The sequence below is a fragment of the Globicephala melas genome, chromosome 12 (genome assembly GCF_963455315.2).
Source record: "Globicephala melas chromosome 12, mGloMel1.2, whole genome shotgun sequence".
In the NCBI taxonomy this organism is placed as follows: Eukaryota; Metazoa; Chordata; class Mammalia; order Artiodactyla; family Delphinidae; genus Globicephala; species Globicephala melas.
The window spans coordinates 7813982-7833931 of record NC_083325.1 but is presented as its reverse complement, the minus strand read 5'-3'; the positions used below and the strand labels follow the sequence as shown (position 1 = coordinate 7833931).

The following is a 19950-nucleotide window of genomic DNA, read 5'->3' as shown; positions in this document are numbered from 1 at the left end:
ATCAAATTTCTAAAGAGAACGAAAATAATGTGCAACTTTGATCATTTCAAACACAGTACAAAACTGGCAGAATTCTGTTAAGTATTACAGATTATAACCAGCATGGTTCCTGGACAGATGTTACCTTCTGTTCCAAAACATGTGACATTTCAACATCTCCTACCCAGGTAAAGGAATAGAGAAAACAGTCCTAATCTAAGATTGGAGGTTTACAGGAACTGTGGGCAATGACCAGCCATCAGTTCATTTTACCAACCAATGTTTATGTTTGTTTGTTCTTGGCTGGCAGGGTCTTAGTCCCCTGACCAGGGATCCAACCCGGGCCCCCTGCAGTGGAAGCGCAAAGGCCTAACCACTGGAAAACCAGGGAAGTCCCTCATTTTACCAACCAATGGATCCACGCTGGGTAGAAATAAGGCCAAAGAAATGCCATTGGACTTGGGGAGGAGAAGCCCAAAGAACCAGATGTCTCACTATATGATCAGAACACGTGGAGTAGAAATTGAGGGTATGAGCGTCTTAAAAAAGGAGACAGACAGTGACAGCGAGGTCCAAGGTGTGTGAACGGACACAGACAACTAACACAGAGCAGAGAGAAGGCTACTGGAGCCCGAGAAGGTATCAGGCATCTGAGAAATACCTAAATGGGGTCAGATGAACTTCTGTGTAAATAATAAAATCTCCACGAATTACAGAAGACTTCTATAAAGCACATATCTTAGTTTTACAGGAGACTTACATTAAAAACAGAGTGTTTTCCTAGGGTAAATGTATAGATATTCATGAAGAGAAAAAGTACTGGAAAGGCACACTAAAATGATAAAAGTGGTGAGTTCTGAAGAAAAGAGGGCTGAGAAGTGGAAACATCATTTGGGATTTTTGTCTTAATTATGTGCTTGAACTTAAAAGGACATATTCATGTCATCCCACTTGTAAGTTTAAAATAAATACAATTTACAACAAAGAACTAAACCTGTGCCTGACAGTGGACTCCAGAAGGCAAGTCCTAAACGAATGCTGAGAAGGGAGTGCAGGCCACACACCGGGGAGCCGAAGGGCAGCCTGCTCGTAACCGGAGGGACGCTGTTAATGTGTTCCTCATGCTCTGTATGTTCTGTAGCTTACGACGTTCTGACATCTTAAAAATCCCTCCGACGGGGAGGGCCTGCCCTCCCAGGGCTGGTTAATCCCTAAAGACAGCAAGCAAGTTCCTGGGGGTGCGCCTCTCACACCCACGCCAAACACCCCCAGACACCCCAAGAGAGGCTCATCAAACTCACACACAGACCCCAAGAGAGGCTCTGGCCGAGGATCTCCCCTCACTCCTGCTTCTGCCTCCAGACCTGCACGTGGCGCTCCTGCACGAGGCCCTGCGTGGGGCTGCACGCCCTGCCCTCCTCTCGGGACAGGTACCCAGTAAAGATCTCCTATGGGTAGAGGCACTGGGCTCGCTCAGACAGGAGGGACACGGGGAAGCTCAGGGTGACAGCGGGGGCTCCAGAGCACACAGCTGCGAGAGTCGACAAGAGGAGGACCAATGATGTGAAGGGCTGAGGAAGCAAACACGGCTTAGAGACAAAACAACAGGTGGGGGGAGGGGATAATGGGGGGTGTGTGTGGACGAGTCAATAACAGCAACTTCTGGCCCCGAGAGAGTGAAGACAGGGCTGGCTGAGCGGTCCAGGAAGCTTCAGAAAGTAACTGAGTTACCACAAGACGCAACAGCATGGAACTCCAAACCCCACTCACACTGCACTGCCTTGAATACCGCCTCTGTTCACTTGAAAAAAATACTGCTGACATACACTGCATCCAATATTCCCCATTTTTGAAGAACAAGAAATATTCCAACTTGTTTATTCCAAAGATGTTATCATTTACTTACGTTTCCAACACTTTCATCTCATGCTTTGCCCAACTGTGAGCCATGCCGAGAACTGTTTCAGAAGTGGGACACCTATGCGGTACGGTGATAAAAACGAAACCTAAAAATCACTCCTAAAAACCAAGCGGTATTCAACGATCCCAGAGCACTGCTTTGAGGAAAAGGAGTCGTGCACGACACGCCGGCTACTAACCGATTCCCACAGAGGCAGCACATTTAGTCTGGTCTTTGATTTCCGTGCGGACAGCATCTGCAAATTCGTCAGGAGTGAGCCTGGTCTCTGCGAGGATTTCAGTGATGTCTACCAGAGCTTCATCACAGCTGACAGCTTCGATGCTGTGTGTGTAGCTGCCAACACAGAGCAAAGGCAACGAATCACAGCCCCAGCTTAACATCAGGCAGCCACATGTGGCACAATAGGCTCTCCTATGGTATCTCTCTTCGACATTTCCTTACAAGACTTAAAAGGCTAAAAATATTAGCAGTTTACCTGAGCTGGCCCAAGTGCCCCTATTTAGTCACTTAACTTTTAACTGCAAAGTTAATCAATGTTTTCTTTTTTTCCATATTAACTACCAAAAATACAACAGAAATGACCATTTCAGTTTCCCTATACTGAGAATACTGTTGTAAACCTCTCAATAGTTGAAAAGTAGCAAGTGAATTGGAATTGTCACAACACTTAATTTCAAAAATGTTCAAACACGATTTACCAGAATCCTTGAGGAACAGAAATATCACACAAATCAAACAAGCAATTGACAGTCTCCTAAACAAAAACGCCCAGGACACAGCAGGATATGATGGTGGCCAGTCACCCAGATGCCTGTCCAGGACGCCAGCAACACCCCCTGCACGTGGAAATGCTCTGGGTTCTGACTGCTGCTGCTGTTTGACCACGATCTACTCACACAAAGGACTGTTTCAATTCTCCACAGAAGAGGAAAAGGAAGAGAAGAATCACCACGTGGCTCTGATGCTAATTAAATATGTGAACCACAAGGCCAGCAGAGGCCTCAGGACCAGAAATGGATGGTCAATAATCCACCTGGTAAAGTACCAGGAGGGCCAGGCCTTGCCTCTCACTACACCTTACTGTAGGTTACGAATCAGATTAATTACTATCAATAATCATTTAAGAAATGAGTGTTTTGTTAGGCTTAACTCCAGAGAGAAATCTGCAAGAGCAGAAGGCTATTCCTGATATGAAAGCTGCTCTGAGGCGTGGAGAATATGAAGCAGAGGCAGGATTTCCAAAGGTGGAAGGAGAACAAGGAATTTTTTCCCCCAAAGAACAGCCACATGCCACTAACAATGTCTCCACCCACTAAAATTATATGATAGCGTCCACCAAACCCCCCGATCCGAGGTGCAGGTTGGCTGCCCGCTCCAGGGCCTCCGTAACCAGAACACACAGCACCCAGCTCAGCCACCTGCTCCCAGCCCACACGCGGCGCTGCTACTGACCGCAGCTTTGGGACAGGACTTGAAAAGCACTCTCTCCACCTGGTAACAATGACATTCCCACATTGGGGTCTTAAGGACAGCTGTGATTGTAACTGGCTTGTCACTCAGCCCTAAGTCCACAGACTGATGCCAGATAACTTCACCTGCCCCTCTATGTTTCTCTCTCCTGCTAAAGTAAGCTCCTCAAAGGCAGAGCCTGGATCTGACTCCACTCTCATAGGATTGGCAGCATCAACAGTGGTTTGCACTTGGTAGATACTCCATAAACAGGTGTTCAAATTAACGCGTTAAGAAAGGAGAGGAAGAAGTGAAGATAGAGGCAAGAACCTCTCTTAGAACATCAACACAGCCCAAGGGTTGGCGGACCCTGGTCTGCTGTCTAGAGATCTGTTTTGGTGAATAAAGACTGAAGGGAGCAGAGCCGAACCCGCACCTCGTCTGTGACTGCTGCCACTGTCCACGGCAGGGCTGAGCAGCTGGGACAACGACCTCATCCGGCCTTTTATGGAGAAAATATGCCAACTCCAGCTGTAGAGTATACAGGGCCTGACATATACTTATCTAAAATTTTAAGTTTTGAGTTAACATTCACTTTACCTACACTGTAAATATTCTAAAAATTAATCTCTTTTTCTCAAGCCAACTAATCACCCACCTTGAAACTACAGCTGACCCTTGAAGAACACTGGTTTGGACTGCACGGGACCACGTATACCTGGATTTTGTCAGCAGTAAACACTGGAGCGCTACGCGATCCCCGACACGGAAGAGCCACGGGCGCAGCGGGCAGCTGCCACGGCACGTGGCCCTCCACCGCACGGAGGACGGCACCGCACCACCCCAAGCTGTGCAAGCGCCACCTGTACTGCTAGAACCTTCTATGAAAGCTAACTTCTGGCGTCCCGAATGATCTTAGAGGACACAGGGTTTGACAAGGTCTCTACTTGTTAACGTATAGTTCTCATTTTAAACAAAACCATAATTCAAATGTAATAAAAGAGAATAACCAGGTTAAAAACTCCAATCCTTCAGCTGTCTGGTTCCACGGAGGGAAACCTGGAACCGCTGATGAGAAGTCATGCAGGCACAGAATCAGACTGACATCACCACCAGGGAGCAGCTGAACAATCCCAGCCGTGCAAACACGTCCCTGAGGCCTGAGCCCTGCTCCGGGAGGTGCTCGTGGGGAGGAGAGGGGGCCGTGACACCCGAAGGCAGAGGAGCAGGTTCCCGGAAGAGAGGAGCGTCCAGCAAAAGTGACCCCGACAGGCCTGGGGAAACTGTTCTCTCTTCAACATTAGGTAAAAGCAGTAAAGGAACAGACAGGAGCGTGAGCGCAGCACACAGTGTACCTGGCCAGTGTCTCATACATCGTTCGTGCAACTTCCTTATACGCGTGAAAATCATAGGGGACAGCCTGAAGACTGGGACAAAGTTGTTTCGCTTGCCCGAAAAACATTCCATTCCTAATGCCAACTTGTCTAGAGAAAGAACAAAATACAGTGGAGGTTAGACTAGGAATTTTTAAATGCCAAATCAAGTATCAAATACTGATAGTATCTCCCCAAGCCACTGATACACAATTTTCATTTAACTCCATTTTCATGAGGGGTAAAAAACAGGCATTAAGACAACTTACAGGTTTGTTTTCCCCCAAAAGGAAACTGACAAGATTGTCTGATGCGTGTAAGTGACATGTGCAGATGCGCCCAAGTACGTTATTCAAAGGCCAGGTTTGGCTCCTGCCTCTGTGAAGACGTCTCCTGAGACTCAGACCTCTGGCGCCTGTGCAGAGATGCCAGCATACCACACGTCGGTGATACCACAACCACCGCAGAGCAGGAGCGTGCTGTCAAAACGGTCTGCTTCCCCTCACACGGGGCCCGGTTTGGCCAGGGCTCAATCCCCCAAAGACAAAGAATATAAACAGCAGAACCACACAGAACAGCGCTATGCGACAGACAGACACAGTGTACTCATCCTATTACCACCCAATTCCCAATTGACCAATTCCAAGCTCCTGCGGTGGCTCCACAGTGGCTGAGATGCCAACAGCATTGGACATGGTGGGACATCACTCTGGGCAGGGGCCAGGGTTCCAGAACTTTGAGGGACCTAATTGAAAATGGTAAATTTCAAATCTTTTGCGTGTCTCCACGCCCCACTTACCTGTGGTAATTTGGAGCATTCAGCACAAAACTGTCATCATGGAATTATACATAATGAGTACAATTCCATGTTACTACTATGCAATGAATCGAAAAAAAATCTTACAGTAAAAACACAAGCAGATAATAATAAGCAATGTTTCCCCAGATTACATACCCATAGGTGTAAATACATCAAATGGTTACTTTATACATCCACCCAATAAATATTTACTCAGTGCTCACTTAGTACGGAGGTGTGCCCTGTGGCACAGAGGCCTGTGGCGCCTGCCCATCCCAGACCACCAGAGAGCCAAGAAGGAAAAGACTCCGCCAAGCCATTCAGATGAAAGAAATGCAAAATGACATGCATTTTTAATGTATATAAAAACAATAATAGATCATCAGACTGCAAAGCCCAGAGTAGATGAGAAATATCTAATAAGAGGGAAAAATGACAGTAAAGGAAGAGATGATTAACAAATCATGGTGAAGAAAACAATGCTTTCATTCATTTAACAAAAATTTATGTCTCGGGCACTATGTGAATAAAGCGTATCCCATGGCATCCACGAGGATGACCTGCACTGGCCTAGGAGAGGACGGATTCAAGGTGACGGACCTGGTTCATAAGGCAGGGAAGTGTGTGCAAAGGAGTTCACAAGTCTGCAGAGAAGTGCATAAACAAGCTGAAACGTTCCAGTAATGCTAGATACATAGGTTCAGCATGTAAAAAAGCTAAACTTACAAATTAAAGGTAATTATTCATTTTTACAGGAATGTCTTACATAATTCCTGTAAGCACAATACTCTTATATTTACAATAAATTCATTTTCAAAGTTTTCACTTACACAAAAAATTTCAGGGACATATTACTTAGAAAAATGTAATACATCAACTTATGTACTCATGCATACCTACATCTCACGGAGAAATGTTTAGGGATCACTAGACACTGTAAGGGAGTTATGAACAAAAAAGGGTAAACCTCAGAGGCTTCCCGTAACTAAGGGAAGCAAAAGACCTTGAGCTGGTGGTTGGAAAATTAGACTTGTTTCATATAAAATAAATGAGTAGGAATTCCCTGGCGGTCCAGTGGTTAGGACTCATCACTCTCACTGCCAAGGGCCCGGGTTCAATCCCTGGTTGGGGAACGAAGATCCCACAAGCCATGCGGCACAGCCAAAAAAATAAAATAAGATAAATAAATAAAATAAAATAAGATAAATGAGTAAAGACAATTACAAAACAGCTTGAAATAACTTGAAGTAACAGCTTGAAGTAACTACAGTGACATTTATTCCTCTCAAATGAAGTCCCAGGCAGCAAAGACTACCAGTACTTCATAAGCTGCAGAAACAGTTTACTCCCAGGTTTAAAGTGAAGGCAGCACACTCCTTCTTCCACGTGCTGTATGCTCAGACAACGGTATTTGGTGTTGCATTAGACAATATTAAAAAAAAGTAACCAGTAAATCACTGTCACTGTCAATTCAATATACCGAAGGACATCCATACCAATTAAGGACTGTAAAGTGTCCTTACAAAAGCACGTGAAAGCAGAGGTTTAGAAATGATTTGCTCTTAAAAATTTATGATTCTAGGATATTTGTCTATCATTACCTATCCGTCTACATTATTCACCTTCTAACTATGTATAAAGCTAGTTCTCTATGGTAAGTATGAGTACATATTCCGACCTACATATACACATTCTACCTTCCTATGACTTCTACTGTCTCATGTTCACGTTCCATCCTTTGCTGACCCCGTTATTATAAAGTCTATGTCTACTGAAAACTCACCAGTGCCTAAAGCTGGGATGACCACGCCCACAACACAGTCCCCACGCCAAGCCCAGAAACATTTCTCTGATCCACCTGTGAATATACTTATTTAAAAAAAAAAACTTCTCACTTAAGGAAAATATAACTATTAGATAGCCACACACACAAAAAAGGGTATTCAAGAAACCTTCATTAGGAATAGCCTTCTAGAAAATGAAAAATTACAATTAAAGGACAAAAACCCCATTGCTGTGGGTTTCATGTTTTTCTCCGCCAACTAAAACAAATTCATTTTCATCACTTTCTGCATCTCCTTAAAATAAACATGTGCCCTCTAAGCGACACTCAAATGGCTTGCTACACAGCATTTGGCCCTCATATGTCGGCACCCCAATTATTCTGTGACACATTCAGCCTGACAATCGCCATCTGTGGTACAATACAAAGGCACCACCCAAACACCAACAGAGGCCCGAGCCCAGACATATCTGTGGCTACTGGACTTGAAAGCCACCAGGAGTTGGCAGTGCTTCTAACTTTGAGGTGGCCTTGGTGCTCACTCTCCAGCCAGCGTCCAACCTGGGCCGCTGGGAGAGAAGGGAGATCCTGCAGAGGCAGTATGGAAAGGCGGCGCTTCCGTTTCACCAACAGCAAAATCCAAAGACTGAGCATGTGTTTCTGGGTTTCATCACACCCTCCAGATACAGGACACGATGCCCAGTCATCATAAGCGCATTACCTGTAACTCAGCAGGGGGAAAAGACCAGCCTACGGAGCACAGCGTACAATCAGCTCTAAACCGCCTGTGCTAATAAAAACATAATAATGCAAAATGTATTTAGATCTGACGTATCTCTTTCATTAAAGTAAGGTTCAATTCCTTGGCTACATTAACAACTAACAATGAAAAAGATTAAAACATAATTCTATCAATGAAAAAGGCGAAGTTAGTTCAGGAGTAAAAGTCTGACAAGTCATAAACAGAAAATAATTTAAAATATTTTATGGACTTCCCTGGTGGCGCAGTGGTTAAGAATCCGCCTGCTAATGCAGGGGACAAGGGTTCGAGGCCTGGTCCGGGAAGATCCCACATGCCACGGAGCAACTAAGCCCGTGCGCCACAACTACTGAGCCTGTACTACAGAGCCCACAAGCCACACTACTGAGCCTGTGTGCCACAACTACTGAATTCAGCCCACGCGCCTAGAGCCTGCGCTCTGCAACAAGAGAAGCCACTGCAATGAGAAGCCCGTGCACCACAACGAAGAGTAGCCCCCACTTGCCGCAACTAGAGAAAGCCTGCACACAGCAACAAAGACCCAACACAGCCAAAAATAAATAAATAAATTTATATAAAAAATTTTTTTATAATTATGCATGTTTGAATATAATCCTTTTTTCTTAACTATCCTTTTTATAAAATAATTGGCAAGATTTAAGCAAACTACTCTGGATAGATGATGTTGTGTTGAGATACTTTTTGTTCAGACTGGACTTGCTTGAATAACCCCAACTTTAAATCAAGACTGAAAAATGTTATATATATCAAGTCGTTGTATGCAGTTAAGGTTACATGTCAATTGTAACTCAATTTTTTAAAAGTATGAATGACTAAGCCATAAAGACACTATCTAAAAAAAAAAAGGCTGAAAAATGTAGCTGATGTGACTTGACTCTGTTTCTATAATTAGTAAATACTTTAACACTTGCCAACAATGTGTAAATAAATGCTTGCTGTGCTATAAAGGTAAAAATGTTTGTGTTCAGTTATAAAGAAAGAAAAAATAAAGAATACTCTTTTAAATTAATCACTTCAGGGGGCTTCCCTGGTGGCGCAGTGGTTGAAAGTCCGCCTGCCGATGCAGGGGACACAGGTTCATGCCCTGGTCCGGGAAGAGCCCACATGCCGCGGAGCGGCTGGGCCCGTGAGCCATGGCCACTGAGCCTGCGCGTCCGGAGCCTGTGCTCCGCAACGGGAGAGGCCGCAACAGTGAGAGGCCCGCGTACCGCAAAAAAAAAAAAAATTAATCACTTCATTATTACTCCATTTTTACAACTATAATAATCGATTTTTTAAAAACAATTAATTTTTTTAAAGTATGAGGAACATATGATATATATGTCTGTTTTTTTAGTACTGCAACAGCTGGTTGTAATTAGGATTAGCGCTAACAGGTTGACAACTGCAACTTTAAGTGAGGAGATGATTAGTCATGCCATTATGGAACTGTTTAGTTATAACTTAACAGGCAATCAAGTTTTAACATAAGTTAAAAAAAAATACTATTAGGATGTTTAAATAACAAGGGATCCTGGTGCTAAAAGGGAACGATCAGAGTAGATGACATTAAGGCCCTCTCCTATTCAAGAATATCTAATTCTTTAATTCTATACTTCAAGAGACAATGGTTTAAAAAACGACAATGTCCAGCTTCTTTTGGTTTCCACCATAGGACCCGCTGGTTCATCAGGACACTAAGGTATTTATTTAAAGTTATCTAGCATTTGTGAAGGGAAAGAAAAGGAAACTGAAGGGATTAAGGCTAGAAAGATTTCTTTCCATAACATGTTTCTAACATTTAAGTCATAGGCTTGACCAGCATGTCTAAATCCACTTCAAAAGATTATATAAAAATGATTAAGTAAATTAATTATTCATTAAGTATTACAACACCCTTAATTTCTACATACCTGGCTTCATAACTACAAGATGCGATTTCAGCCTTTGACAAAACAGAATCAATTCCATTTGTTTGTGCGGAATCTTGATTCTCCCACATTGATGAATCTGGTATTTCTGCTTTAAAAATAAAATTTAATGATTGTGTGTTAAAAACTGATTTTCCTTAACTTTCATTCAAGAAATTTGTTTACCAGTCCTTTCATATATAAATGTTCAATAAATTCCAAATATAGTTATCTCCATTGACATTTATCCCCTTATTTAATAAAAGAAAATCTATAACTCTAAAATGGTTTGCTTCCAGTACATTCTTCACCAGCAGTAAGACATAAACTTATAATAAATCGAAAGAGTTCTGTTTTAACAATAGTTTTAAAAAACAAATACCAAAAGATAAGTATAAAATATCCCTTTAAGTCTGTTGAGACAGACAAGGATGAAAAAAGTGATCAGGAAGATAAACCCCCTCCTACAGCCTCAAAAGGATGACACAGCTCTCTGGAATGGGAAGCAGTTAGTGGGAAATACAATAAATTTCTCTGAATGTTCTTGCTGTTTCTTAAAAACTATCTGCAAAATTTAAAGCTAATTAACAACATTTTCAACAAACATCAAATTCCTTCCTACAAGTCATTTGATCAAAAAATAATTTAAAAGGTCATATACCATAAGAAGTTCCATCCTAAATCTAAGCTTTTTCTTTTGAACACACATCACGTAGAAGAGCTTCACAGTATCATCCCCCCTTTCAGGAAATTCTGCTTTTGGCTTAACAATGCATGTGCAATTAAAAACATTCAAGTGAGATGAGACTATCACTTGCTCTACAGACTACAACTCTAGCCTAAAGAGTAGAGCTCACAAATAAGTCTTAATATCCAAACCAAACTGACAGATTCACGCAAGAATATTAAGGCACTCAGTCTAGAAAGCCTACTGACCGCACGTCACGTGACATCGCTAGCCAGTGAGAAACAGATGAAAACACAACTTCAGCTATGTCTCTTGGGATACTACTGAGTTCCAAGAAGAATATGCTTTAAAAACATCAATTCTCAGTCATAGTTCTACTATTCTGAACAATCAATCAGTAAAATAAGACTACGATAGGACTTCAGCTAATTCTAGACAAATCTATTTAGAGTACAGTGTAACAACACGTAACTAACAAACCCAGTATTTATCTATTTATTTCAGAGACATAATGTTCCACAAAAAAATCAGCCAAGTAAAGCACCAGCAGGTAAACACAGCAGGGGGTCCGGCTCTACGAGCTGTAACAACTCTTCCTGGTCTGACCTCAGTAATCACCAGCTTTCACCCGACTAGGAAACCCACACGAGCAATTCTGGATTCTGGCACCCATGCATACGAAGTATAAGTGCGAATCAAACTCTGAGGATTGGCATGTTAATGGGGTCAAATTCCACTTGCGTCCAAAATAAAATCAGCAAAGTGTACAATCTGAGCCATGATTTCTGATACACTGTGACTAACAGAAGCTGTCCGAGGACAAATTAAAGACAGAACACAGAGCAGACAGCCCAGTGTTCTGAAGGGTTTTGGAAGGCTAAATATCCCATTACTCTAAGCTGAAAATCTGTGAGAATTTTGGGGCTGTCAGTATCACAGTTCAACAGGGGCTGCTACTAAACCGAAAAAGAAGAGCTGAAGCCTGAACGGCCACAACCAGCTGCCTTTCAAAGGTGCACCCGTGAGTTATGCCTTGTGAGTTATGGGGAGTCAGGTGACTTACATTCGAAGGGCTAAACAACCTAAGAACTTGTTTTGAAAATCACGGAAAAGTCATGCTTGTGGTGAGAACAGTGTCTGTGGTCCCTGCTCCCAACGCCCTGCCTGGGGTGGCACCTCGCGTTCTCTCCTCTGGGCGGGCTGACCTGGTCCACAGCGCGGCAGGGTGCGTGGTCCCTCCACGAGCGGAGTGAGTTGCTTCATGGGAGATTCAGGGAAATGCAGGGACACACTGTCCTCACTGGAGGGCAAAGTAGAGAACTGCTCATCAAAACTCGACAAACTAGACGGGCACATGGAGAATGTGGAGGAACGGTTGGAGAAATCAGAGGCCAGGACCCAAGTCTGTGAAAAAGAAATCGCTGAGAATAAATCTATGACTAACACGATTTTAAAAACTGTTGTTCTTTAGAACGAACACTGAAGTTGTTGAAGGGATAGGAGACATCTGCATTCTGGAATTCAGGAAGGGAGAAAAGGCCCCAACCATGAAATTCTGAGTATAAATGGATTCCAAATTCAAGATCGTCAATGAGAAGGCTCGCTGCTAAGCACTGCTCAGGAAGCGGCTGCCAAAGAAGCCAGGGATGGAGAGCCCTGGTTACGCCAGTCCGATTAGACAAAGAGTCTCTGAATATGACAGGTAAGAAACTAAGTTGCGATAAAGGGCTAAAGATGCTATTTGTTCTAATACTTTGCCTAGACATACAATCCAAAACATCCGAACTGAATTTTTTTTAAAAGCTACTGTACAGAAGGCAAAGATTCTAATTCCTAAACTGCTCCTCAATATTTTAAAATTTGGTGTCATATCTAATAATAAGAGCCAGAGAAAGAAAGATCAGAGAATAACAAGGAAAGAGGAACAAAAGCATGGAAAAAACAAGTTCCAAGTATAAGCCTAGCTGCAACCAAACTCTGTAACAGAGGACAATCTATTCATGTTATATGTAGCAAATATTTTGGTAAGATCCTAATGGGTCAAAAGGCTTAGGACGTACATAAAAGTGAATGATATCAAGTTAAAGAGAGAGTATAAAATACAAAGTATCATATTCATTTTTTCTAGCGATAGGAAAATCTATTTTTGACAGTTTTCAATGGCAAGTGAAATTTCAATACTTCTCCTAATATATACCTTCTGGTTTACCACTCACACTTAGAGGCAGAGGGAATGTGAGTTATAAAAGGTCATTACAATGTTATGAAAACCCAGTGGCTACACTGATGAACACAATTAAGTAACCAATGCCAGAATTCTGTTTATAAACTGTTTATGGTCAGATCATTTGTGATGCGAGGAAAGACAGAAGAGGACCAGCTCTCTGCTGCTCTAAGGAATGTGTAGATGTAGACTGTAAAGTAAGGGCACGTGTGCAAACACAAGATTCTACCCATGGGAGGAGCTCTGAGCACCGAGTAACGAGAGATGCTATGAACGGTATACACAGGGTATTCTTCTTCCCTCTTTAATATTCATCCAATATCTTACTGAGTGCCCAGTGCGTGACAAGTACTGTGCATTCCCTTAAGCTACTATTTGTTTTCCAGAATTTTAGATTTCATCTTTAAAATGATACCACACAGAAAAGACAAAAAGAAAAACCAACCTGCCCCCAAACCAAACTACTAATACTTAAGAAACTACCCATATTGTCAAATACCATAATATAAGTAAATCTCAACAAGCTCAGTATTTCCTAACCTCAACATCTACTCACTTCACACAAAACGCTAGAATCCTAAAAATTCTCTTAAAAGATTTAATGACCGGGAAAAGCTTTAGGAAATCTGCAGAATACAGGTACACGTGAAGCATAAAGATGTATCTATAATTATTTTCCTTTGTACCTATAGCATGTAAACAGATGAACACAACCAGCAAGAGGAATGTAATCCCGAAAAGGTTCTCAGAGATGTCTACTGGCTTTCCTTTTGTCTTAATTTCATCAAGAGCATTTCTAAAATAAGCCCGAAGTTTTATAACTGAAAACTAGAGACCTGAAATAATTGGGACAAAATTTAATTGCATGCCTTCCATTCTACTGCATATCTAATTTCTGTTTCCTGATTAACATTTTTTGGAAAAACTAATTAAAAAAAATTTTGGCTTTCCAGACATCCATGAGGAAACTGATCAACGCCAAATAATTTCACTTCTAAGCAAATATTTCTCAGGGAATTTAATGGGGGTGGGGGGGGAGAAACATGAAAATCTTAACAGCACTGTGATTAGTATAATTTATGATTTTTGTTTACTAATAGCCAAAATTTAAGAGCCAGAGAGGCAAGAAAAAAGTTTCTCATATGAAACACGTTCAACAAAGATATGGGGAATGACTGCTGGCACTTATCTTCTTATTCCAGTAAATTAAAGCCTTACTGTTTCTCACTCCACTGGCTCATACACATCTTCGGCAACACAAACTTTAGTGCCCTTACTGGGATCCGTGACCAAACAACAAGTAATTAACTTTCAAGTGGAGAGGCTTCCACAGAACGATGTCCATGATTTTCATCCCCAATCTAAATTTATACAAAGCAAACTAATCACACCTTTTAGAACATTCTTCTCTCTCTTTCCCAGGAAAGTATCGTTATCCAATTCAACAAAGCGTAACTATTAAACCGCTCATTTGTACTGCATTCGGATTTTGCTTTAAGGTGTCACTGACACCCTTGAAACCCTTGAATGAAAAAGCTAATTATTTCAACTCTGCTTTTATTTCTGTAACAACAATACCAAAGCAAAATCCAGAAGTCTTCAACAGGAGCACTCAGACTTCAAAGAGGGCTCGTTATCTGTACCTGCTTTGCCTGTCAGGATTTTATTCTGGTACCATTGCCACTCCAACTGGGGGTTAGCGCCAGGGCGCAGAGGTGCCCTCCCCGTGCCTCTGTTACTTGTGACAGCCACCGGCCTTCCTGTAAGGAGAGAATAAAAGCTTAGTACAGGAACACTAACACTTAAGAAATAAGACATCTCTCTTTAGCTTTAACTTAGGCATTAATCCCTAAAAGAGCCAAAACCTTTGAAGATTATCAGTCGCTATGCAAAAGTCATCTATTGATGTTTCTCTGTACCCCCCCCAAAAGTAAACTATTTATGACAATTTTGATGCATTTATTCAACTTAAAAGCAACACTATCATAGCTTTGTATGGTTTTTGTCTGGTTTCTTACAGTAGAAAACAGGCAACTCAGATCCTAGATTCAGACTGGCAGGGTGGGGAGAGAAAGAAAAACTAACTGTATCTAGATTTTTAATATTTCTGGTATCAGAAAAGTAAGGTAACATCTAGACTAATCTTTATTTTTACAGCAAGAAAAAAAACTAATTAAATGTATATGTAGAGGAATCACAATCTGACCTATTATATAATCAAAGGTGAGTATATACAGTCCCCAAATTTTTGGTTTAGTTATAATATCTTTCATGCATCATTTCCTTATATGTGTTTGTGTTAAAAGATAACTCTAACTTTGTAAAGCAATAGCATGGATAATCCATGTGTGTGTGTGTATGTGTGTGTGTGTATATATATATATATATAGTATATATATATACATGCATATATTTCATTGAATGCATTTGTTGTGAGGACAAAAAAAAGCATTAAAAAGTCACTCATGGGCTAAAATCAACTCTTTACAGTCTAAACACTCCTATCATAGCCGAAGCAGCAACTGCCGGTGATAAAAATAAAGCCCTGGTATTAACCCCGGCAGTTTCTATGCTTTCCTTAAGGGGAAAATTCACTCTCAGAAGACAGTACTAATAGCTATCTCTTTTGGACACAGAACTCTCAAAAATCGAGAATAAATATTTTCAAAAGTATTGACTAGGTCACAAATACCTAAAATTTCCATTAAAACAAAGACTGCACAGATGACAACATATTCTAGCAATATTCAATAATACAAAATTACCCTACAACCAAAAAGTGGGAATGTTCCCTAGCATCAGGACAGTTAAGCTATTCATTCAAGAAAAAGCATAGTGACTCAAGGTGCAAAGACATATGCTACCATAAAATCTCCATTTATTGACAAAGTTATCATAAATATAGATTAAAAATATAGAAAATGCCCAAAGCAGGTCCCTATCTACATTAGTCTTAGATGTTCAGCTGAAGAGGAATATTCTTCCCCAAAGGCCTGGTCTCTACAGGGAGGAAAAAACTTTTCTATTTTCCCTCTCTTTCTTGATAATGGAGTCCAGAACATTTGGAAGTAGAAATTGATTCTGCCAAGGAAAATGAGAATAAATATTTCTTAAAGAATACTTTGTGACCCCTTAGAATAAACGTCTATAACAGTATATCAGTTTTCTTAATACATAAAGGAGAATACAGACCTTTGAGATCTGGTCTATTTCGTATACCCACTGATACAAAGAAGCAATCCATATCAACATGCATTATACAGCTCTGAGGTCTGGGTGAACTCAATACTGACATAGCTCCTGGAAGGAAAAACAGAATGTTCAAACCCCAAACTAGTTTTTAATATTTAAAAAAAAATCAGGTCTGGTTAATTTTAGAAATTACATTTTTAAATGCTTACAAGCAGAATAAAGTTTTAAAAAAATACAGATTCTATAATAGATTACTTCTATCACCTCAAGAGAAATCAAATTTCAGTTTCTTTGGCTCTAGAAATAATTCAGAGATACAAATTTAGTTTCCAAACAGAATTTAAAATCAATTGTGAAGACATCATGTTTTCCTAGTCTATATTCTAACAAGTCTCCAATTAAAAGTCTGTCTAAATGCTTATCTCCAAGTTATTTCTGTGGGCTGAATGGTTTATAAAAATGTATAAAGATGTTTTCATATATTTAGTTCCACAGACCTAAGTTACTTTAGATGATTACTATTCTATGCAGTAACAACATTCCTTGGTAAGACAGCAGTAAAAACTGCTACTGTTATTGAGTGCTCTGTAAGTAGGTGTCAGGCACTGTTTTAAGAGGTTCACATGTATTAATTTATTTAAATTCTCACAACAACACTATGAGAGAAGTAAGATTATCCCCATTTTGCAGATTAATAACTTGAGTCATACAGCCAGTAAGAGGCTGAGCTGGAATTCAATCCCAGGCAGTCTAATTTCAGAGCCCCATAAGCCACCACACTTGTAAAAAGTGATGATCTCATAAAGGAATTTTCCTCTGCTAGATTTAAGAATAACAGTACTGAGGTTAATCTTCATAACAGGCTTCCAAAAACTTACATTTACTCCCCAAAATGCTGAGACAACTCTATTTACCAAATTGTGACTGTGAAAGAGTTTACCTTGTTCTCACTAGGTGCAGGGCACCAGACCTTTGTTCCTATTTTCTGCCTGTACTGTCACTTGTGTGCCGACAGGAAACTGAGACTCAGAGAGGTGAACTCACATGCTCTGCATCGTAAGAGTGGCAGAGCCAGGATGTGGACTCAGGCTATTACCTAACTCCAAAGCCAGGGACTTCCTTGCTACCCTCTATATTCCCTCGAGAAATCATTTATAAAATAAACCTTAACAATTGTAAGTCTGCTGTATAAAAGTATTATACACACATAATGCAAACAACTCAAAATAATGGTTTTAAAGATTCAAGTCACACAGAATGTATATACTAAGTGCCTACTGAATGCTTTCATACAACATAAAAATCTCTCATCTTATTCCCATTCATAGAACTGATCCATAATAGCTCTTTGAAGCTTTCAAAATTAAACGACCTTTAGGTAACAAGGCCAAGGCATGATAAAAGGAAAATCTAATACCTATAACATTATTTTGAAATATCTCATAAATAACAAAAAGCATTTGGAATACATCAAACACAGCAAAACATAACAGAAAAAACCCACATGGAGAGGTTCTATCACATTGTGAGAGAACCACGAGCTTCTCTCTGCACCTCAGTTTCCACAGCTATAAATTAAAGGGTAATACTAGATAATCTCTGAGATCCCGCCCCAGGGGGAACCCATTTAATCCATAAAAAGCAACTAAAACCTCAAACCAGATACCAATTTATAATGACAGGCACAGAAATATAGCCTGTTATTGTTGGTTTTGTTTGTTTTTGATGACAAGAAAACTATTTAAAAAACAAAATACAATTAACCAACCTACTTATATGTGAAAATACTTAACCTCACTAAAAGCTTACCACTATACTTATAATAGCTATTATGACAAAGTTATTTAATTATTGATAAATCATTATGACGCAAGCTTTTAAAAATTAACAGTTACTCTTACCAAACCAATTCATTCTTACAGGAGTTTAAGCACTGAATATAAAATATGCTATATTTTACAGTTCAAAACTTCAACAACTGATAAGGTCTACAGGAGGAAAGAATGCTCAGAATCCCAACCTCATTACTATTTAAATTACCTAAAAATGTTCACTTGGCCACACTCAAATCTAATTTTGTAGAAAATTTTTAGTAAGAAAGCTTTCTGTCATCTGTTATACTCACTGTTACTTACATAACCTGCTATGCCTAGAGACTTCCATGTTACAAGACCTTAGTATTGACGAGAATACCAGTGACAGATTAAGAACGAAATGATCAAGCATGATTGTTTCTTAAGAAAACAATTTTAGTAAGTATCTACCTGGGTCAGTTACAACAAATGCAGACCTGCCTGCTTTCATTTTTTTTAACTTTTCCCTTCCTGGAAAGATACCACTACTTTGTCTCTGCAGGGTATTGACAAACTCAGTCAATTCGCACTTCCACGTGGAAATGTGGTGCAGTCTCGAGCGAGAGTAGAAGTCCGAGATGAAGCGGCAGGGCCTGGGTGGCACAGAGGGTGCCGCCTTGCTCGGTGAAGGGACTGAAGAAGTGCTCTTTGTGCTTGAAGGCCCCTGAACAGTGGCGTGGTGAGCACCATTGACTCGAGTGTTGCTGTGCAAAGGTGACAGGGAGAAGGAATTAGTTCTGTGCGGATTCCGCAGAGCATCTGTGCTTCTGGTGCTTTGCTGGGACTGTTGCTCAGCGCAGTCTCTGAAGCCGCCGCCGCTCCTCTCGGCTGCTTCCTCCTCATGGGCAGGGTCGGGGGACAGGCTGCTGGCAACACCGCTGCCCCTGGGCACCAAGCAGTCCTGTGTCTTTAAGGCACCGTTAGAGCTATGAGTGTGTCCGTTGTAAACGGCACTGCCATCTCTGGGATGCGGAATTCCGTTCTGTTTCCTTCCTGGGAAGAAGGGCTCCGGCTCCACAAAACCCAAGTCATTATCTGCACCTTCTTCATTCCAACTGTTCACTCCATTGACTCTGACTTCATTTTCCGTCTCAATCTTCTTAATTATGTGATTTCTAGGGCAGGAAAAAAATTTGTTTAAATGAATAATGTCTGACTTTCAGGCTAAAACAATTTTCCATTTAAACGCTATCTTAGTGGTACACACTTTAATATTCCCTCCACCAAATCTGAATGATTAAGCCACAAACTTTTTTTTCATTATTGCTCTTCTAATAAAAGATAATTCTTTGCTAAACTGAAGGAGCAAGGTAACTAGGAAAATTCTAGCACATTAACAGCCTTTCAGGTTTTTGTTTTTGTTTTTTTAATTTCAGAGACTCACAGAGAAGAAAATAGAATTAGATCTTTTTCAGACTGAAGAAAAATCCAAGAAACTCTTTTCAATTATTTTTCCCACTATAAATTAACTGTAATCTGTAAGCTTTAAATACCCAGTTTGTAGCACAGTGTCTGGCATTTACTAGGTAGTCAGTAAGTATTTGCTAAATTAATACAATATGAATTAATTCCCGTAAAAATGGGTAAGAAACCTTATCTGAATTCTTATTCCTCTTTTTACTTTCAGTTTTATGTAAGGCACTGTTCAACACATTAAATCCAATACTGCTACAATCCTGAGGCTCCTTACTTTCCCCCAGGAAATGACTGACAGACTATATTCACTAATCCATTAACAGGGTCAAACTGTTGCACAAGTAGATAAAAAGTAAAAAAAAGGTCAATGTGTATGGTTAATTCAATAAAATTCATACCTAGAAAAATGAGGATGTTCGCCCTATTGACAAGGGAATTAGCATTTCATTTCTAAGAAAAGCATTATTTAGATGCCAGGGTGGTAGGTCCAAGGCAATCTGGACCAAGTGTCCTGATGACAGGTTTATAAATGCAGTAACTATGACAAATGTTATGTTAAATTCACATCCTGGCTCTTCTAGATGTCTGCTTGGTAATGCTCTG

General features: G+C 40.6%; 1 protein-coding gene across 9 annotated transcripts in view; it reads right to left on the bottom strand.

Annotated features, from left to right (window-relative positions):
* REV1 (REV1 DNA directed polymerase) overlaps positions 1-19950 on the bottom strand; it is an 84302-nt gene that overhangs the window by 17249 nt on the left and 47103 nt on the right. For 4 of the 9 annotated variants that reach the window (XR_009566166.1, XM_060309377.2, XM_030838817.3 and 1 more), the window contains 6 exons: positions 18343-19046; positions 16079-16186; positions 14530-14646; positions 9978-10086; positions 4705-4833; positions 2079-2233 (listed from right to left, as the gene is read on the bottom strand). Coding sequence is in view for 8 of the 9 variants with exons in the window: in XM_060309377.2 (XP_060165360.1) it covers positions 2079-2233; positions 4705-4833; positions 9978-10086; positions 14530-14646; positions 16079-16186; positions 18343-19046 (1322 nt within the window). In the remaining variant the exon portion in view is untranslated. The other 5 variants (XM_030838823.3, XM_060309378.2, XM_060309379.2 and 2 more) reach the window with 5 other exon arrangements.